The sequence below is a fragment of the Pseudophryne corroboree genome, chromosome 4, assembly GCF_028390025.1.
Source record: "Pseudophryne corroboree isolate aPseCor3 chromosome 4, aPseCor3.hap2, whole genome shotgun sequence".
In the NCBI taxonomy this organism is placed as follows: Eukaryota; Metazoa; Chordata; class Amphibia; order Anura; family Myobatrachidae; genus Pseudophryne; species Pseudophryne corroboree.
The window spans coordinates 496,165,409-496,182,525 of record NC_086447.1 but is presented as its reverse complement, the minus strand read 5'-3'; the positions used below and the strand labels follow the sequence as shown (position 1 = coordinate 496,182,525).

Genomic DNA, 17,117 nt, shown 5'->3' with positions numbered 1-17,117 from the left:
TGTTGTCAAAGAAGAACAGAGTTGTTGTTATTATTAACAAGACTTTATTTTATAGGCCAAATCAGACTACATTGGTCTCGCAATTAAGCGCAATAATCTAGTATATGTGTACAACCTGGGAAGTGGAGATGTGGAGATTCCTCTGGACTCTAAACCTGTCAGTACATGGCCAGGATATTTTAGTCTTGTGAAAATAGAAAGGTAATGTATGTGTGCCTAGCAGTGATGCATGCACAATGTGTTTTCTGGATACCGTAGCACTATATAAACAAGAGGTGCACATCAGAAGGAACAGAGAAGAATTAAATGACTTTTACAATTTAATTGCAGGAACAGATTTTCCTTAAAAATGCTAATTATGTAATAAGATAATCTTGCTTATTATATCACTTTTCTTTTTGACCTGCACTATTCCTTTGACTAGCAATTCTCAGCTAGCATATTTTCTTAGGTTCCGGTATGAATGGTCGATAATGTTAAGGTTGACAGTCACTAGGTCGACCACTATTGGTTGACATGGTCGACATGGACAAATGGTCGACACGTGAAAATGGTCAACACGTGAAAGATTGCCACATGAAAAGATCGACATGGATTTTTGCACTGTTTTTGGTGTCATTTTTTCCGTAACATGACCAGGAACCCCAATTAGTGTACCACGTCCCCTTGCGTCGCTCCGCTACTGCTGCACTCGGCATAGGTTACCGTTCTTAGTTGTAGTCCACGTGAATGGTAAAGTATGAAAAAGTTATAAATCTAATTTAAAAAAAAGCCATGTCAACCTTTCACGTGTCGACCATTTGTCCATGTCGACCATGTCAATGTTAACCAATAGTGGTCGACCTTAACATTGTTGACCATCTGAATGGATATCATTTTCTTAACAAAGTAACATATTTTCAACTTTTTGCAGTTTGATTATATAATTTCTAAAAAAATCTAAACGTTTCATCTTATATGTATCTAACTAGTCCATGATAGAAATGTGTTGCCATTTGTTCTACCACATTCATTTTTAAAAATATCTGATTAAATGTAAAATTTTATACTTTGTACATTATATTTTCTCCTAGATTGGGACGACACGGCAAAGTACTTTTGACTGTACCTAGTCAGAGCAGTACAGCAGAGGAAAAGTTCATCAAGAAGGACGAAGCTCCTGGGAGTGATTCTCTGCTTAATCTGGACCCTTTGAATACTGTGTTCTTTGTTGGGGGAGTGCCTAAAGGATTTAAGGTATGAGTTGGGGATCTAATCATTTTTACATGTTGTACACTATTAGGGGTATTCAATTAGTGCCGGTTTTTCGACCAGTCAAGAAAAAACACTTTTCGCCCATTTTTAGGTCGAATTTACATTCGACCTATTCAACGCCTGCGCCATTTTTTTCGACTGGTCGAAAATCCGGCATGGGCAAAAACCGCCAGTCCATGTGTTTTGTCGAAGTTGTGGGCATTTTCGACAGGTTTTGGGTCCGTTTTCTCCATGTCAATTTGACCCCAAAAAAACACGAAACGGCATGGGTGAAAAGGAATTAAAAAATGGGCGAAAACTCCCGTTATTGAATACATTGAGGTCGAATTTTCTGACTGACGAAAATTCTACACTAATTGAATATACCCCTATACAGGCATATTTTTACGACCCAGGACAAATGCTGTTTAATATGCATAGAAGTCCCCATTTTCCCTTCAATGGAATATAATATTCTTATTATTATTATTATTATTATTAGTAATAATAATAATAATAATAATAATAATAAAAAAAAATCAAATAAAATTAGATTAATAATGATGTAGCCAGTGTCTTTAACTGTTTGTTAGCATATTTGATTATGAGTTCCTGCACTGTGAACCTTTGAAAATGTATATTTTAGCATTTATTGTGTCACTGTGGTCTCAGCAAGAACTGAGAGCATTTGGACTTGTCACTTACAGTCCCTGATCGTATGTAGACTAATGTAATCCTGAGTTCACAGTATGTAGCTTTCGTATCCCAACTTCTGACCATTTAAGTGCATTTGGAGATTATGGTTGAACATCCGAAAACTACAACTATACATGATGAAAATACAGCATAAAAAAACAATTATGTGGTCATTACTGTTCAGTTGCAAATGAGAATGGAATATTTTAAGCCAGTGGTTCCCAAACCTTCTCGAAACATGGCTCCCTAGAGCCTCAGCATTTTTTTCACACCACCCATAAGACAAAAGTTTCTTATTGAGATAATCAGCATAACTCCCAGCTTGGAAACCACTGGTTTAAGAAATAGAAATAATGGATATATAGTATTATAAGTACCTTTACAGACATGAGATTTACCATACAGATAACGGGGTATTACTGACATGGCATATTTATTAGCAACTAATAACACGGTGGTAGGCTGTGTAAAAGGGTGTAGCTACCATAGGCACGGCAGTGCAGCTGCTATGGGGCCCAGAGTTGAGAGGGGCCCACCTTCCCTGTCACAGTTACATGTGTTATATACATTTTTCGCCATTGGGTGGTACAAACTTTGTCCTTGGGGCCTGCAATCTATCTAGGTATACCTCTGGACCTGCTCATTGTAGTGTGGTATAAAATGAACTAGAGGGCATTTTAATGTTATATAATATGAACCAGGGCACTGTAATGAGGCACAATATCATACCTCCTAACTTTGTCCTGGCCCAAGGAGGGACACACGCGCGCTCTCCTGAAAATGGGGCTGTCACGCAAAAATCGGGACAGTTGGGAGGTATGCAATATGAACGGGGAACACTATATATCATAATGTGAATTGGCAGCTGTGCGGGATAATGTGTACTGGCAGCTCTGAATTGTGACATAGGGTGAACTTAAGCACTAATACGATTCATAAAATAAACTAGGGCACTACTATGGGGCATAACATTAAATAAGTTCTACTTTGGTTCAGAAAATGAACTAGGGCACTATTATAGGGCATAAAATTAACAACTGCAGCAGAGAAGTGTCTCTCTAGAAGCATTGGGACGGGGACCCCTTCAAAATGTTGCTATGGGGCCCACAAAGTTCTGGCTACGCCCCTGGCTGTGTACCAGGCGGTATCCGGACTCCAGGTCAACACCAAAAAGGTTGACACACCTTAGATTGGCACCAATTGGTCGACACACCTTAGGTCAACATGGACAAAAGGTAGACAAGGTCGACATGGAAAAAGGTCGACATGAGTTTTTCAAAAAATTTTTACTTTTTCATAATTTACGATCCAGTGGACTACAATTGGGAACGTTAACCTTGCCCGAAGTTCTGCGAGGGGACATGGTGCACTAATTGGAGTTCCCGGTCACTCTACGAAGAAAACGACACCAAAAAAACATAAAAACCTCATGTCGACCTTTTTCCATGTCGATCTTGTTCATGACGACCTTTTATCCATGTCGACCTATTTCAGGTGTGAACCTAAGGTGTCGACCAATTGGTGTCGACTTAAGGTGTGTCGGCCTTTTTGGTGTTGACCTGGAGTCCCATACCCGTGCCAGGCATTGCTGGTACAGTGTGATTTACACCTGCTTACTGGTGATTTGTTTTGTTTTTTCAGATCCCGGACAGTTTAAACCTACCCGGCTTTGTTGGCTGTCTGGAGCTCGCCACTGTAAATAATGATGTTGTCAGCTTGTACAATTTCCAGAACATATATAACATAAATACAATCACAGCGCCACCTTGTGTCAGGTAAAGCAAATGTCACACTTTGACCAGAATTCATTTAATATTGTATACAATAATGATAACGCTGAGATTTATTTGTTAGCATAGAGGTGCCTGGTTTATGCAGTCCTGAACACAGAATGTTTTATCTTAAAATAGAATTGCTTAGTATATTTCTAGGTATTCCCTGCAACCAAGGTTAGCAGAATAGTAGCTGCTCCTACCATGAAGACGCACACTTACTAAAGTTGCACTAATAAAAGAATGCATTTCTGTTTAATATAGCAGTTCTGGAATTGAGATCAAACAATAGATTAATTATAAAAAAAAGTAATCAGTTATTTAAATGTAATTTGAGTGCAGACTATAACTTGTACAATTATATATAGGCAATTATATAGGCTTACTTGCTCAGAGACCAGTGCAATGTACTGATGTCTAAAATACAATAAGCAGTTGCCAAATTCACAAATAGGAATAGTAAGGTACTGTTCACACAGATGCACTGGGAAAATAGGCAAAACCCCTTCAGTGATGGAATTGTATGCCACTTAGCATGCATTACACTTTTACCAATGCAGTGTATTGTATGTATTGTGCTGGTAGCAAGCACCAATGCATGAGAAGCAGGGATTGCTGCATTATAACAATTTTAATGCAGCATTAAAATTTTAGAACATAATGCTAAAACCAACACTACTGAAACCTATTTGTATCATGTTTGTTGTGCATTCCTGTACATTTATTGCAAGATTTCTCTAAAGGTCCATACACATTAGACGATGTCGCTCTGTGAGCAACGTTGTCTAATGTTTCCCCCTCCTTGGTCAGCCGGTCAGCGGCCGACTGTACACACTGAGCGATATGACCGCTCATATCGCTCAGTGACGTCAGGCCTCCGCCAGCCCTGCATGCACTGGCGACAGCAACGATCGTTGCCGACCCGAGGTGCTGCGCATCGGTCGTCACTGGCGGCATACACACTTGCCGATAAAATGAGTGACGTCGCTCAGGGAGTGGGAAAATTTGTGACGTCGCTCATTTTATCGGCAAGTGTGTATGGGCCTCTACTCTAGTCTGTTTTTGCCAGTGCCTTTTTTAAATCTACACTTTTTTCTTTGATACATATATATATATATATATATATACATACATTTAATTTCTCTATCGTCCTAGGGGATACTGGGATGGATTAGTACCATGGGATACTGGGATGGATTAGTACTATGGGGTATAGATCGGGTCCAGTGGAGCCTGGCACTTTAAGAAATGTTCAGTGTTGCTGGCTCCTCTCCCCTCTATGCCCCTCCACCAGACTCAGTGTAGAAAAATGTGTCCAAGGAGCCTTGTGCATTCTCTGGAGCTCCAGAGTGTTTTCTTCAAAGTTTTTGTTAGTGTCTTGTTTTCAGGCAGTACTGGCTGGCACGAGTTTGCATCCATCTCGGGAATTAGGTGGGGGACCGAACCAACTCTTATAGGGTTAATGGTTCGCATCCCCGCTGACAGGACAATAGCTCCTGAGGCGCTGTTTCACATGCCCCAGGGTGTGCGCACACGCAGAGAGCATGCCGCCACCCTAACAGATACTGAAGACGTGGTGCGGTGAGTACAGACAGCGGGGTCCCGGTTAGCAGGTCCCCGGTGACAACGGCAGCATAAGGGTGCAGCGGGCACCTGACTGTGGGCTGCGGTGCCTGCTGAGGGCACCCGCACTGGTGTTAAAAAAGGGTTTTTGACTCTGTTTTACACAAATAATGGATAAAGCCAGTATAATCTTTATTGAGGGACCGTCCGCCATTATGGGGGTGGTGCTTCCCGGAGAGCAGGACCAGCGGCTCAGAGGCGCCATTTCCAGCGGCTGCTCGAGTACGGCACATCGCGGACCGGGTAGATAGATTGTTGGGAGGGGCTGGTAAAGACCCGGCGGTCTTGGTGCATGTTGGCACCAATGACAAAGTTAGTGGTAGGTGGGATGTCCTTAAGAAAGACTATAGGGAATTAGGCAAGAAAATAAAGGCAAGGACATCTAAGGTAATATTCTCAGAAATATTACCAGTGCCACGCGCTAGCCCAGGGAGGGAGATTAGGGAGGTAAATGTGTGGCTTAGAGACTGGTGTAGGAAGGAGGGGTTTGTGTTCTTGGAACACTGGGCGGACTTCTCAGTCAGGCGCCATCTTTTTTGTCAAGATGGATTGCACCTGAATGAGGAGGGGGCTGCGGTGCTGGGGGGTAGGATGGTTAGAAGGTTGGAGAAGCTTTTAAACTAGGAGCCTGGGGGGAGGGTTTAGCTAGTATCTACGGGACAAAGAGGGAGAACAGTAAAGATAGGGGTAAGGAACAATTTGGGGGAGGAGAAGAGGGGAGCGAAGGATCAGCAGGCAAGGGTATCTGCATGGGTATTGACACCGGAGTTACGGACACTGGTATTGTCCGTGATATTCCAAAATTATTACCTATGGATGAGTATTCCACAACAATGCAGAATATAGAAAAGAATGTCCAAAGCATAAGGGAAGATACTAACATCAGGGGGCAGGACATAGAAAGACTTATTATGTCAAATAGTGCTAGTAGTGAGGAAGGAGGTATTAAATATGATGAGGTGGTAATGGGGGGAGGAGATTAACAATAGGTAAGAGTAAGTCCAGAAAGACACTTGTAAATACAGATAAGATACCATTAAAACAAACCGTGAAGGGAAACACTATGCTAAAATGCGAATGCAAGAAGCCTATCAGGTAAAATGGGAGAATTGGAATGTCTTGCATTAAAATTCCAATACGATATTATAGGTATTACGGAAACATGGTGGGACGACTCCCACGACTGGGTTGCGTTTTTGGAGGGTTATTCTCTTTTTAGGAGGGATAGGGCTACCAAAAGGAGAGGAGGGATATGTCTCTTCGTTACACCATCTCTTAAACCATGCGTAATAGATACTATCTGCAAGGGGATTGGAGATAACGTGGAGTAGCTATGGGTTGAGATCACAAGTGAGGGCACTGAGGCAAAGAAACTAGTCATTAGCACGTGTTCCAAGCAACCGGATATCAGCATACATGAGGAGGAACAACTCCTACAGCAAATAGAAAAAGCAGCAGGAATGGGGGACATCCTAGTGTTAGGAGACTTTAACTATCCTGATATAAATTGGAGGAACGATTCATGTTTAAAAACTAGGAGCAACAGGTTTTTAAATACATTGAAGGATCAATTCCTGACTCAATTAGTCGAGGACCCAACTAGAGGTAAAACTATTCTGGACCTAGTTATTACCAATAACGTGGACATTATATCAAACATTAAAGTTGGGGAGAACTTGGGAAACAGCGATCATTATATGATCACTTTTGACATCAGTTTCAAGAAAAATAGCTATAAGGGAGCAACCAAAACATTAAACTTTAGAAAAGCTAACTTTAATATGCTGAGACGGGCACTAAACGGCATTGACTGGGATGAGTTGTTTCATGGCAAGGACACGTCGGAAATGTGGGATACTTTAAAAGGGTTGCTTGAAAGCAATATTCACAAATTCATTCCAATGAGCAGTAAACGCAGGAGTATTAAGCACAAACCAATGTGGCTTAATAAGGAGGTCAAAGAAGCAATGGCTAATAAGAGGCGTGCTTTTAAAACATTTAAATCTAATGGAGGGGAGGAGTCATTCCGGTTTTACAAGGAATGCAATAAAAGATGCAAAAAAGTAAAAAGAGCAGCTAAAATTGCTAACGAAAAGCAAATCGCTATTGAGAGTAAAACCAATCCTAAAAAGTTTTATAAATATATAAACAGTAAAAGGTTGAAGAAGGAGAACGTGGGCCCATTAGAGGATGAATTAGGATCCTTGACAAACGATGACAAATTAAAAGCTGAAATATTGAACAATTTTTTTTCGTCAGTGTTCACCAGGCAGGATGCACAGGTAACAGTATTGCTTAATGACAGTGAATGTAATGACTCTTGGCTAGATACCTGTTTAAGTGAGGAAGTAGTCCTGGAGAGAATAAGCAAAATAAAGATTAATAAATCACCAGGCCCAGACGGTTTGCATCCGAGGGTTATTATGGAGCTTAGGACACAGCTAGCTAAACCCCTATACCTGATTTTCAATAGTTCGATTAGATCAGGCATGGTACCAAAGGATTGGCGCATAGCTGAGGTAGTGCCTTTATTTAAAAAGGGAACTAAAAATAATCCTGGAAACTATAGACCAGTTAGTTTAACCTCTATAGTGGGTAAAATATTAGAAGGCATTTTGAGGGATAGCATAGAGGAGCACTTACATGCAACTAAGTTTATTACTAAAAGTCAACATGGGTTTGTAAGGAACAGATCATGTCAAACCAACTTAATTAGCTTCTATGAGGAAGTGAGCAAGAATCTTGACCATGGAAAAGCAGTGGACGTGGTTTACTTAGATTTTGCAAAAGCCTTCGATACAGTGCCACATAGGAGACTGGTCCACAAATTAAGGGAACTTGGAAAAGGAAATACTATTTGTACTTGGATAGGTAATTGGTTGGACAACAGGGAACAACGAGTAGTGGTAAATGGGATGTTCTCCAGCTGGGCACCAGTAGTCAGTGGAATACCACAAGCGTCTGTTCTTGGCCCACTGATGTTCATTATATTTATCAATGATCTAGGAATAGGCCTGGAAAGCACAGTGTCAATCTTTGCAGATGACACAAAACTGTGTAAGGTAATTAACTCAGAAACCGATGTGGAATCTCTACAGAATGACTTAGTTAAACTGGAATTCTGGGCGTCTAAATGGAAAATGAGGTTCAACATAGAAAAATGCAAAGTTATGCATTTAGGGACAAAAAACACACTTGCATCCTACACTCTAGATGGAGAAAATCTAGGGGTAACTATGGTGGAAAAAGATTTGGGGGTGCTCATAGATAATAGGCTTAGTAACAGTACACAATGCCAAACTGCAGCAAAAAAGGCAAGTAAAGTGCTTGCGTGCATTAAACGGGGCATTGAGATCAAGGATGAGGATGTAATCCTGCCGTTGTACAAATCATTGGTACGCCCACACCTGGAATGTTGCGTTCAGTTTTGGGCCCCATATTACAAAAAGGACATTGCGGAACTAGAAAGAGTTCAAAGACGAGCTACTAAATTGATTAAAGGTTTAGAGACACTGGAATACGAGGAGAGGCTTACTAAATTAAATATGTATTCACTAGAAAGGAGGAGACTAAGAGGAGACATTATTAATATCTTCAAATATGTAAAGGGGCATTACACGGAGCTAGCAACTGATTTATTTACTCTGTATAGGACGCGTGGGCACTCACTGAGGCTAGAAGAGAGAAAATTCTGTACGCAACGTAGGAAAGGGTTCTTCTCTGTAAGGGGAATAAAGATTTGGAACTCACTGCCGGAGGAAGTAGTAATGGTAGACTCTATAAATGCATTTAAAAATGGATTGGACAAATTTCTAACAGGAAAACGTATCAAGGGCTTTAGCATTTAGCATATTGACATTAAAATTATCTGGGAGTGGTAGGAATCATTGCTGTAAATCGGTACTAAACCATTACTTCAGCATGCACATTATAAAATAAACAGATTAATGCAGAATACAGGTTGAACCCGATGGGCATTTTGCCTCTTTTCAACCTCACTGACTATATAACTATGTAACTCCAGGCTGCATACAACGCGCTGCTCCTCCACAGACCCTACTAAATCGCCTTGTACTGGTACCAAGGGGATTTTTAGAAAGGGGGAAGCATATAGATAAACACTAACGCCAGCTGCCTTATCTAAGGCTCTGGTTTATGCCCGGCAGAGTACTGCTCTGACTGTGGCATTGTGTGCTGGTCTCATCCCTCTCTGCGTCACTCCATTCAGGCTGTCTGGGATTTTCTGTGTTATTTCACTGACCTGTGTTATTTCACTAATACTGTGTGTATTTCTGCTGTATCAGAATGTCTGGCAAAAAGGCTGTGTGTCCCTCATGCAACACAAAGTTTTCCCATTCATCCAGGGGATCTCTCCTATGTACTCAGTGCTCTCTCCCTTCACAGGGTAGCAGTATACAGGAGCAATAGTGGTTAGAATCATTCAGAGGAATGATTTCTAATATTAATACAGAGTTGGCTACTGCCAGACAGGAAAGGCAGATCCTAAAGAAATCTGTGGATGATTTTTTAGTCAAGGCTGCTGACCACAGACAGGCTCCTCAGCCCCCCCGGCTGGTCTCACATAAACACACACTACCACATGTACTCCAATCTGATTCTGAAAATTAAATGCCTGATCTGGGTGAAGGTGAAGTGGACATGGAGGGTGACAATACTCTGTCTCAGGGTGTGGAGGCCCTAATATATTCTATTAGGGAAGACCTCAACATACCACATAGAGAACCTGATGAAGAGTTGTTTTTTAATGTAAAACCAAAATCTACTGCCACCTTTCCTATCTCCAAGGAATTAAACTCACTCTTTAAAGAGGCGTGGGTCAATCCTGACAAGAAATTTCAAACCCCTAAATGGTTGCTAAATTCTTTCCCACCTGAGGATAGGAAGGTATGGGAGAACCCTCCGATTGTGGATATCTCAGTGTCCAGGCTGTCACTTAAGGTTGTGCTGCCTGTACCTGGTGCTATCTCTCTTAAAGACCCTGCTGACCGTAAAATTGAGACTACACTCAAATCAATTTACACGGCAGTGGGTGTCGCACAGAGACCCACTGTTGCTTGCGGTTGGATCACAAGGGCCATGGTCAAATGGTCTGGTAATGTAGTAGAGGGGTTTGACACTCTGCCTCAGGATGAGAACCTGACTCTATTGCAACATATCCAGGATGCTGCTAATTTCATGAGTGAGGCGATTAAAGAAATAGGCCTCATTAATGCAAGTGCAAGTGCAACCGCTATGGCTGTCTCAGCTCGCAGAGCTCTGTGGCTGCGACAATGGACAGCAGATGCTGATTCCAAGAAGGGAGTGGAAAATCTTCCTTTTACAGGGGATGCCTTGTTTGGGGAAGAACTAAACAAGTGGGTTTCTCAAGCAACGGCGGGTAAGTCTACATATCTTTCGTCTGCTGCGCCTCCAGCTAGACGTCACTATCCAGGGCCCTCTCTACAGTCCTTTTGTGTGGCCAGATTTAGAGGCAGAGCCAGAGGTGCCTCAAATGCTGCTAGAGGAAATAGAGGTAAATCCCGTAAACCAGCGGCTGCTGGATCTCTGGACCAGGCCTCCATATCCTCATCCACTCAAACCTCCGCGTTGGCCCCAGATGCAGGGTGACTTTCAGGTGGGTGATCGACTACAATAATTCGCCCATGTGTGGATGGAATCCTGCCAGGATGCTTGGGTGAGGGACTTCAAGCACTCCCTCCTCACAGATTCTTCAAGCCAAGCTTACCAGCTTCACCTGTAGCAAGAGTTACCTTGCAGGACGCCATTCAAAAACTACTTCAACGAGGGTTTATTGTTCCAGTCCCTCTTCTGTTGCACAACAGGGGATTTTATTTGTGGTACCGAAACCGGACGGTTCGGTGTGGCCGATCTTGAACCTCAAATCTCTGAACCCATACCTACGGGTGTTCAAGTTCAAGAGCGGTGGTCTCTGGTCTGGAGGACGGGGAATTCCTGCTTTCTCTCGATATCAAGGATGCATATCTACACATCCCAATATGGCCCCCTCATCAAGCTTATCTCAGATTCGCTATATTGGACCACCACTTCCAGTTTCAAGCCTTACCTTTTGGTCTCTCCACGGCTCCAAGGGTATTCACAAAAGTCATGGCGGAGAAACGTCCAACTCCACATGATGGGAGTCAACATAGTCCCCTACTTGGACGATCTCCTAATAAAGGGAGTGTCCAGGGAGAGTCTGCTGAACAGCATCAACTTGACTACTCATTTCTTACGGACCATGGGTGGATCCTACATTTACAGAAATCTCACCTGGAACCGTCAGTGACTTCAGTTCCTGGGAGTGATACTGGACACGGTGTTCCTCCCCATTGACGAGGCCTTGACAATTCGGGCTTTGGTCTGCTCTGTGCTCAGACCCCGCAAGATCTCAGTACACCTTTGCATCTGCCCACAAGGCAAGATGGTGGCCTCCTACCAGGCAATCCAGAACGGCAGATTCCTTGCCCGTCCATTCCAGCTGGATCTGCTGGACAAGTGGTCAGAGTCTCACCTGCACATGCACCAGAGTATATCTCTGTCACCGAAACCACAGAACTACAAGTTTCTCACTTTGTGGAGGGTCGGAGTTTCAGAACCCAGTCTTGGACTCTGTTGACAATGGATGCCAGCCTCCGCGGATGGGGAGTGGTGACTCAAGGGGCTCAGTTCCAAGGAAAGTGGTCAAGTCAGGAGTCTTCGCTTCCAATAAATGTTCTGGAACTCAGGGCAATATACAATGCTCTTTTGCTGGCCTCCTATCTCCTCCGATTTCAGGCCATACAGGTGCAGTCGGACGACGCCACAGTGGTGGCGTACATAAACCGACAGGGAGAAACAAGAAGCAGGGTCGCAATGCTAGAGGTGTCAAGGATATTCCTCGGGGCGGAAGCCAACGCAAGGGCCATCTCAGCCATATTCATTCTGGAACTGGACAACTGGAAAGCAGACTTCCTCAGCAGGCACGACCTCCATCCGGGGGAATGGGGCCTTCACCCTCAGGTGTTCCAGTAGCTGGTTCAATGGTGCGGCTGTCCGCAGATAGACCTGATGTCTTCTTGTCTCAACAAGAAGCTTCATTGCTACTGTTCCAGAATGAGGGATCCGCAGGTTGCAGCGGTGGACGCTCTGACGGCACCATGGACTTACCAGTTTGTATACCTGTTTCCTCCAATTCTCTGATTCCCAGAGTTCTAAAAAGACTCAAAAGGGAAAATGTTCAAGCAATTCTAATTGCCCCAGATTGGCCTCGCCGGGCCTGGTATGTGGACCTCCTGACCATGTCTCTATAAGAGCCCTGGTCTCTACCGCTTCTCAGGGATCTTCTTCAACAAGGGCCGTTTGTCTATCCAGACTTACTGTGGCTATGTGTGATGGCTTGGAGGTTGAAAGGGAGATTCTAGCCAGAAAAGGTCTCCCCTCCAGGGTTATCACGACTATGGTCCAAGCCCGGAAGGTGGTCACGTCTCAACATTACCACCGTATCTGGAAGAAATATGTTTCTTGGTGTGAGGGTAGAAGATATTCTACTGTGGAATTTCAACTCTGACACTTTCTGCTCTTCCTGCAAGCGGGAGTGGATATGGGCCTACGGTTGGGCTCCATCAAGGTTCAGATTTCGTCTCTCTCCATATTCTTCCAGAGGCAGCTGGCTGTAATTCCTGAAGGATGTCCTTCGCAATCAACTGCCCTTTGTCCCTCCCACGGATCCATGGGATCTCAATATGGTTCTGACCTTTCTCCAATTGGAATGGTTTGAACCTCTACACAGGGTGGAGTTGAAGTTTCTAACTTGGAAGACTGCCATGTTGCTGGTGTTAGCCTCTGCGAGGTGTGTGTCGGAATTAGGGGCCTTATCCTGTAAGAGCCCTTATTTGATATTTCACGAGGGTAGGGCGGAGCTCAGAACTCGCCCACAGTTTTTGCCGAAAGTGGTTTCGGCTTTTCACATTAATCAACCGATAGTGGTTCTAGTGATTTCTGACGCCTCAGTTGCTCCAAAGTCCTTGGACGTGGTTCAGGCTTTGAAGGTTTATGTCAAAAGGACAGCTTGTCACAGGAAGTTTGACTCCCACTTTGTCCTTTATGACACTGTAAAGTTCTATAAGTTCGATACCTTGGCTGGTGAGGACCTTCAGTTTGGTCAGGTGGTTTTGCAGGAGTCTCAGCACTCTTCCACCCATTCTGGGAGCTTTGGGACTTCCACATGGTACTAATCCATCCCAGTATCCACTAGGATGTTAGGGAAAGTAGGAATTTAATACCTACTGGTAATTCCTTTTCTCGTAGTCCGTAGGGGATACTGGGCGCCTGCCTCAGTGCGTTACTGCTTATCTGGTTGTTAGCTCTTGGTTGGGTCTGCTGTTGCTGTCCCTGTTACTGTTCTGGTTAGTGTTGCTATCCTTTGCTTTTGTTAGCGTGGCTATCCTTTGTTCTGGTTAGAGCGGCAATCCTTTCTTATCTTGTGTGCTGGTTCGTTGCCTCACCGCTATTGTATGTTTTCCTTCTCTCAAAGTATGTCTATCTCCTCGTGCACAGTTTTCCTAGACTGAGTCTGGTTGAGGGGCATAGAGGGGAGGAGCCAGCACGCACTGAACATATCTTAAAGTGCCAGGCTCCAATGGACCCGATCTATACCCTATAGTACTAATCCATCCCAGTATCCCATGGTACTAATCCATCCCAGTATCCCCTACGGACTACGAGAAAAGGAATTACCGGTAGGAACTAAGGGGGTCATTCCGAGTTGTTCGCTCGTTGCCGATTTTCGCAACGGAGCGATTAAGGCAAAAATGCGCATGCGCATGGTACGCAGTGCACATGCGCTAAGTATTTTAGCACAAAACTTAGTAGATTTACTCACGTCCGAACGAAGAATTTTAATCGATGAAGTGATCGGAGTGTGATTGACAGGAAGTGGGTGTTTCTGGGCGGAAACTGACCGTTTTCTGGGAGTGTGCGGAAAAACGCAGGCGTGCCAGGACAAAACGCGGGAGTGTCTGGAGAAATGGGGGAGTGGCTGACCGAACGCAGGGCGTGTTTGTGACGTCAAACTGGGAACGAAACGGGCTGAGCTGATCGCAATCTAGGAGTAAGTCTCGAGCTACTCAGAAACTGCTAAGAAATTTCTATTTGCAATTCTGCTAATCTTTCGTTCGCAATTCTGCTAAGCTAAGATACACTCCCAGAGGGCGGCGGCCTAGCGTGTGCAATGCTGCTAAAATCTGCTAGCGAGCGAACAACTCGGAATGACCCCCCAAATTCCTATTTTAAATGTCACATACAGATGTGTCTTCCTACATCCTTGCTGCAGTTACGTTAAACAGACCTTCTAGTCACACCATGCCATGGTGTGACTCTGTAACGACGAGCATCTTTATGTGTGACTTTTTCTATCTAAATGCATCTAAGTCGCATTGCTATCACAAGCATCTTTTGCTGATTAAAATGATATGCAGCATGCCTATATTTTGTGTGCGGCCACAGCTGTATCTACATATGAAATGCTACTTTACTGGTTTTTCCTGGAAATCACTGTAACGTAGCATTTCGTATACAGATATAGCCGCTGTGGCACACAAATATAGGTATGCCGCATATCATTTTAATCAGCAAAAGATGCTTGTGCATCCTAGTCACATCGAGATTCTTTTGTAAAAAAGACGCCTGACGTTAGCAAAGCTGCCCATTAGTTGCCGCCTGACTCACGCATCTCCTGCTGCATGGCGTATTGAGGCAAGCTATATGAGGACACATCTGTAGGCACTTTATTGTGGTGGTGATGAGGCCACTCCCACTTTTTAAGATAACTGTTAAAAATTTACGATCCGGACATTCAAATATTGGCAGAATATTTGTGAATGTCGCATTGAACTTTTCTTTGTTTATTTGCTAAACCACAACTTTTGTGATTGAGCTAGATCTGCTTTGTCTTTCAGAGATAGCAGATGTTTAATTTATTTGTACGGGATTTTACTATTTGATATACATAATTAACAAAGAACACAGCATGCACCATTCTTTATTGCCAGTAGATATAATCTGAATAACCAGCTCTAATAAATAGCTTTTTATACATATGAGAGACAGTGCTAGACTGGATCATTTTCATACATCTTAATTGCACTCTTTGGTGACCTCGCAGAGTTAGAAGTAAAATTATCATAGATTATCACGCCTCCCTCCCCCCCCCCAAAAAAAAAAAAGTTAACAAAACACTATGCGCGTCACCGCATGTCATGTAGAAAGTGAGAAACTGCTGCTTCAGCGGGATGGTATCGGGATCCAGATTCACGGCAGCTACAATGCCGACAGTGGCATACTGATGCTCGGGATCCCGACACCTAAGTGGTGAGTATACTATCCCCAATACCTAACCTCACTAACCCTAACCCTCCCTCCCTGCAGCCTCACCCTGACCCCCCCCCCCCTCCCCTCCACAGCCTAATCCTAACCTACCACCCTAACCTACCCCGGTGGTGCCTAATCCTATTCCCTCCCCGCAGTCTAAACCTAACCGTCCCTCCCTCGCGGCCTAACCCTAACCCTCCCCGCTGACTAAACCTAACCTCCCCCCCTCACCCGCAGTCTGACTCTAACCCTCCACCCACAGCTACACCTAACCTCCTCCCGCATGGATTACCAGATGTGGAGAACCAGCAGATTTTAGTTCAGGATCCTGGCGCCGGCATTTAGATCCATGGTGGGATTCCGAGCAGTGCCGGGTTTTCGGCATCGGTATTCCTACTGCTGGGATCATGACTGGATCCCTGCTACAGCAGCTGCACCCTGGACGCTCTGCAGCTTAGCACACAGCAGCAGTAGTCTACTCTCTCCAGTGTTACAAACATTGGACCTAGGCCCTGCTATTCCCCTCCAACAAGCTCTGGCCAAGTGGTACCCCCCATCCCCACACACACACTGCACCACTATACATTTCTCAGAAGACACATACATAGAATAAGTTTACATTTTCACACTTATTCTCATCTCAAGATGCATATGCCTCTGCCCTGGCAGCATATGTGCCTGGTTTACTACATGTGATCATCAGTGTGTTCTTACACCTGCTCTACTCTTGGCACAAAAGATAAAGCATATATATGCTTATGTGTTGCTCTGCATGGGCCACATTTGTGTGAGCGCATCCTTACTGAACTTTGCCTAAGTCAGCATGACCTTTCACAGTTCTGCCTCTTTGTCCTAAGGTGTAGACACTAACAGAATGCATAATTGCTTTTAAACATTTTATTTACATGAAATAGTATAGAATTCATTACATACTTACCTACATTAAGTATTAAAAGCGTTGTCCCTCGCTGTCCTGCCACAGTGGGAGAAGATCTCCAGCCACAGACAGCGCTCACTGAGGAGGGACTCTTTGTACTCCCTGTATTTGTGTATTTGTGTGTGACATACGTTGAGCTCTGCATGGTCCCATAATGCAGGATATGTATTCTACACTTTGTGATTTACTGTTACATATACAGTACCATCATGATAATAACTTTTTTTTTTCATAGAAATAAATTGGCTTTCACCCAGAGCCGTGCTGCCAGTTACTTCTTTGATGGTTCTGGCTATGCCGTAGTACGCAATATTGAAAGGAGAGGACGCTTTACACAAGTCACCCGCTTTGACATTGAAGTTCGAACACCTGTAGATAATGCGCTTATTTTCCTAATGGTTAATGGAGTAAGTACTTCTCTACTCATAATACTATAAAGGACTATAATTTTATTTCAAGTTACCCACAACATATTTATTATTCTTCAG

The 17,117-nt window shown here is 43.7% G+C and overlaps 1 protein-coding gene across 1 annotated transcript in view; it reads left to right on the top strand.

Moving 5' to 3' along the window:
* The window catches only part of LAMA4 (laminin subunit alpha 4), a 222,287-nt gene that overhangs the window by 120,920 nt on the left and 84,250 nt on the right, over positions 1 to 17,117 (top strand). The window contains exons 22-25 of the mRNA XM_063917152.1: positions 56 to 201; positions 1,074 to 1,236; positions 3,571 to 3,704; positions 16,865 to 17,036. Of these exons, the coding sequence (XP_063773222.1) occupies positions 56 to 201; positions 1,074 to 1,236; positions 3,571 to 3,704; positions 16,865 to 17,036 (615 nt within the window). The remainder of the gene's footprint in view (positions 1 to 55; positions 202 to 1,073; positions 1,237 to 3,570; positions 3,705 to 16,864; positions 17,037 to 17,117) is intronic.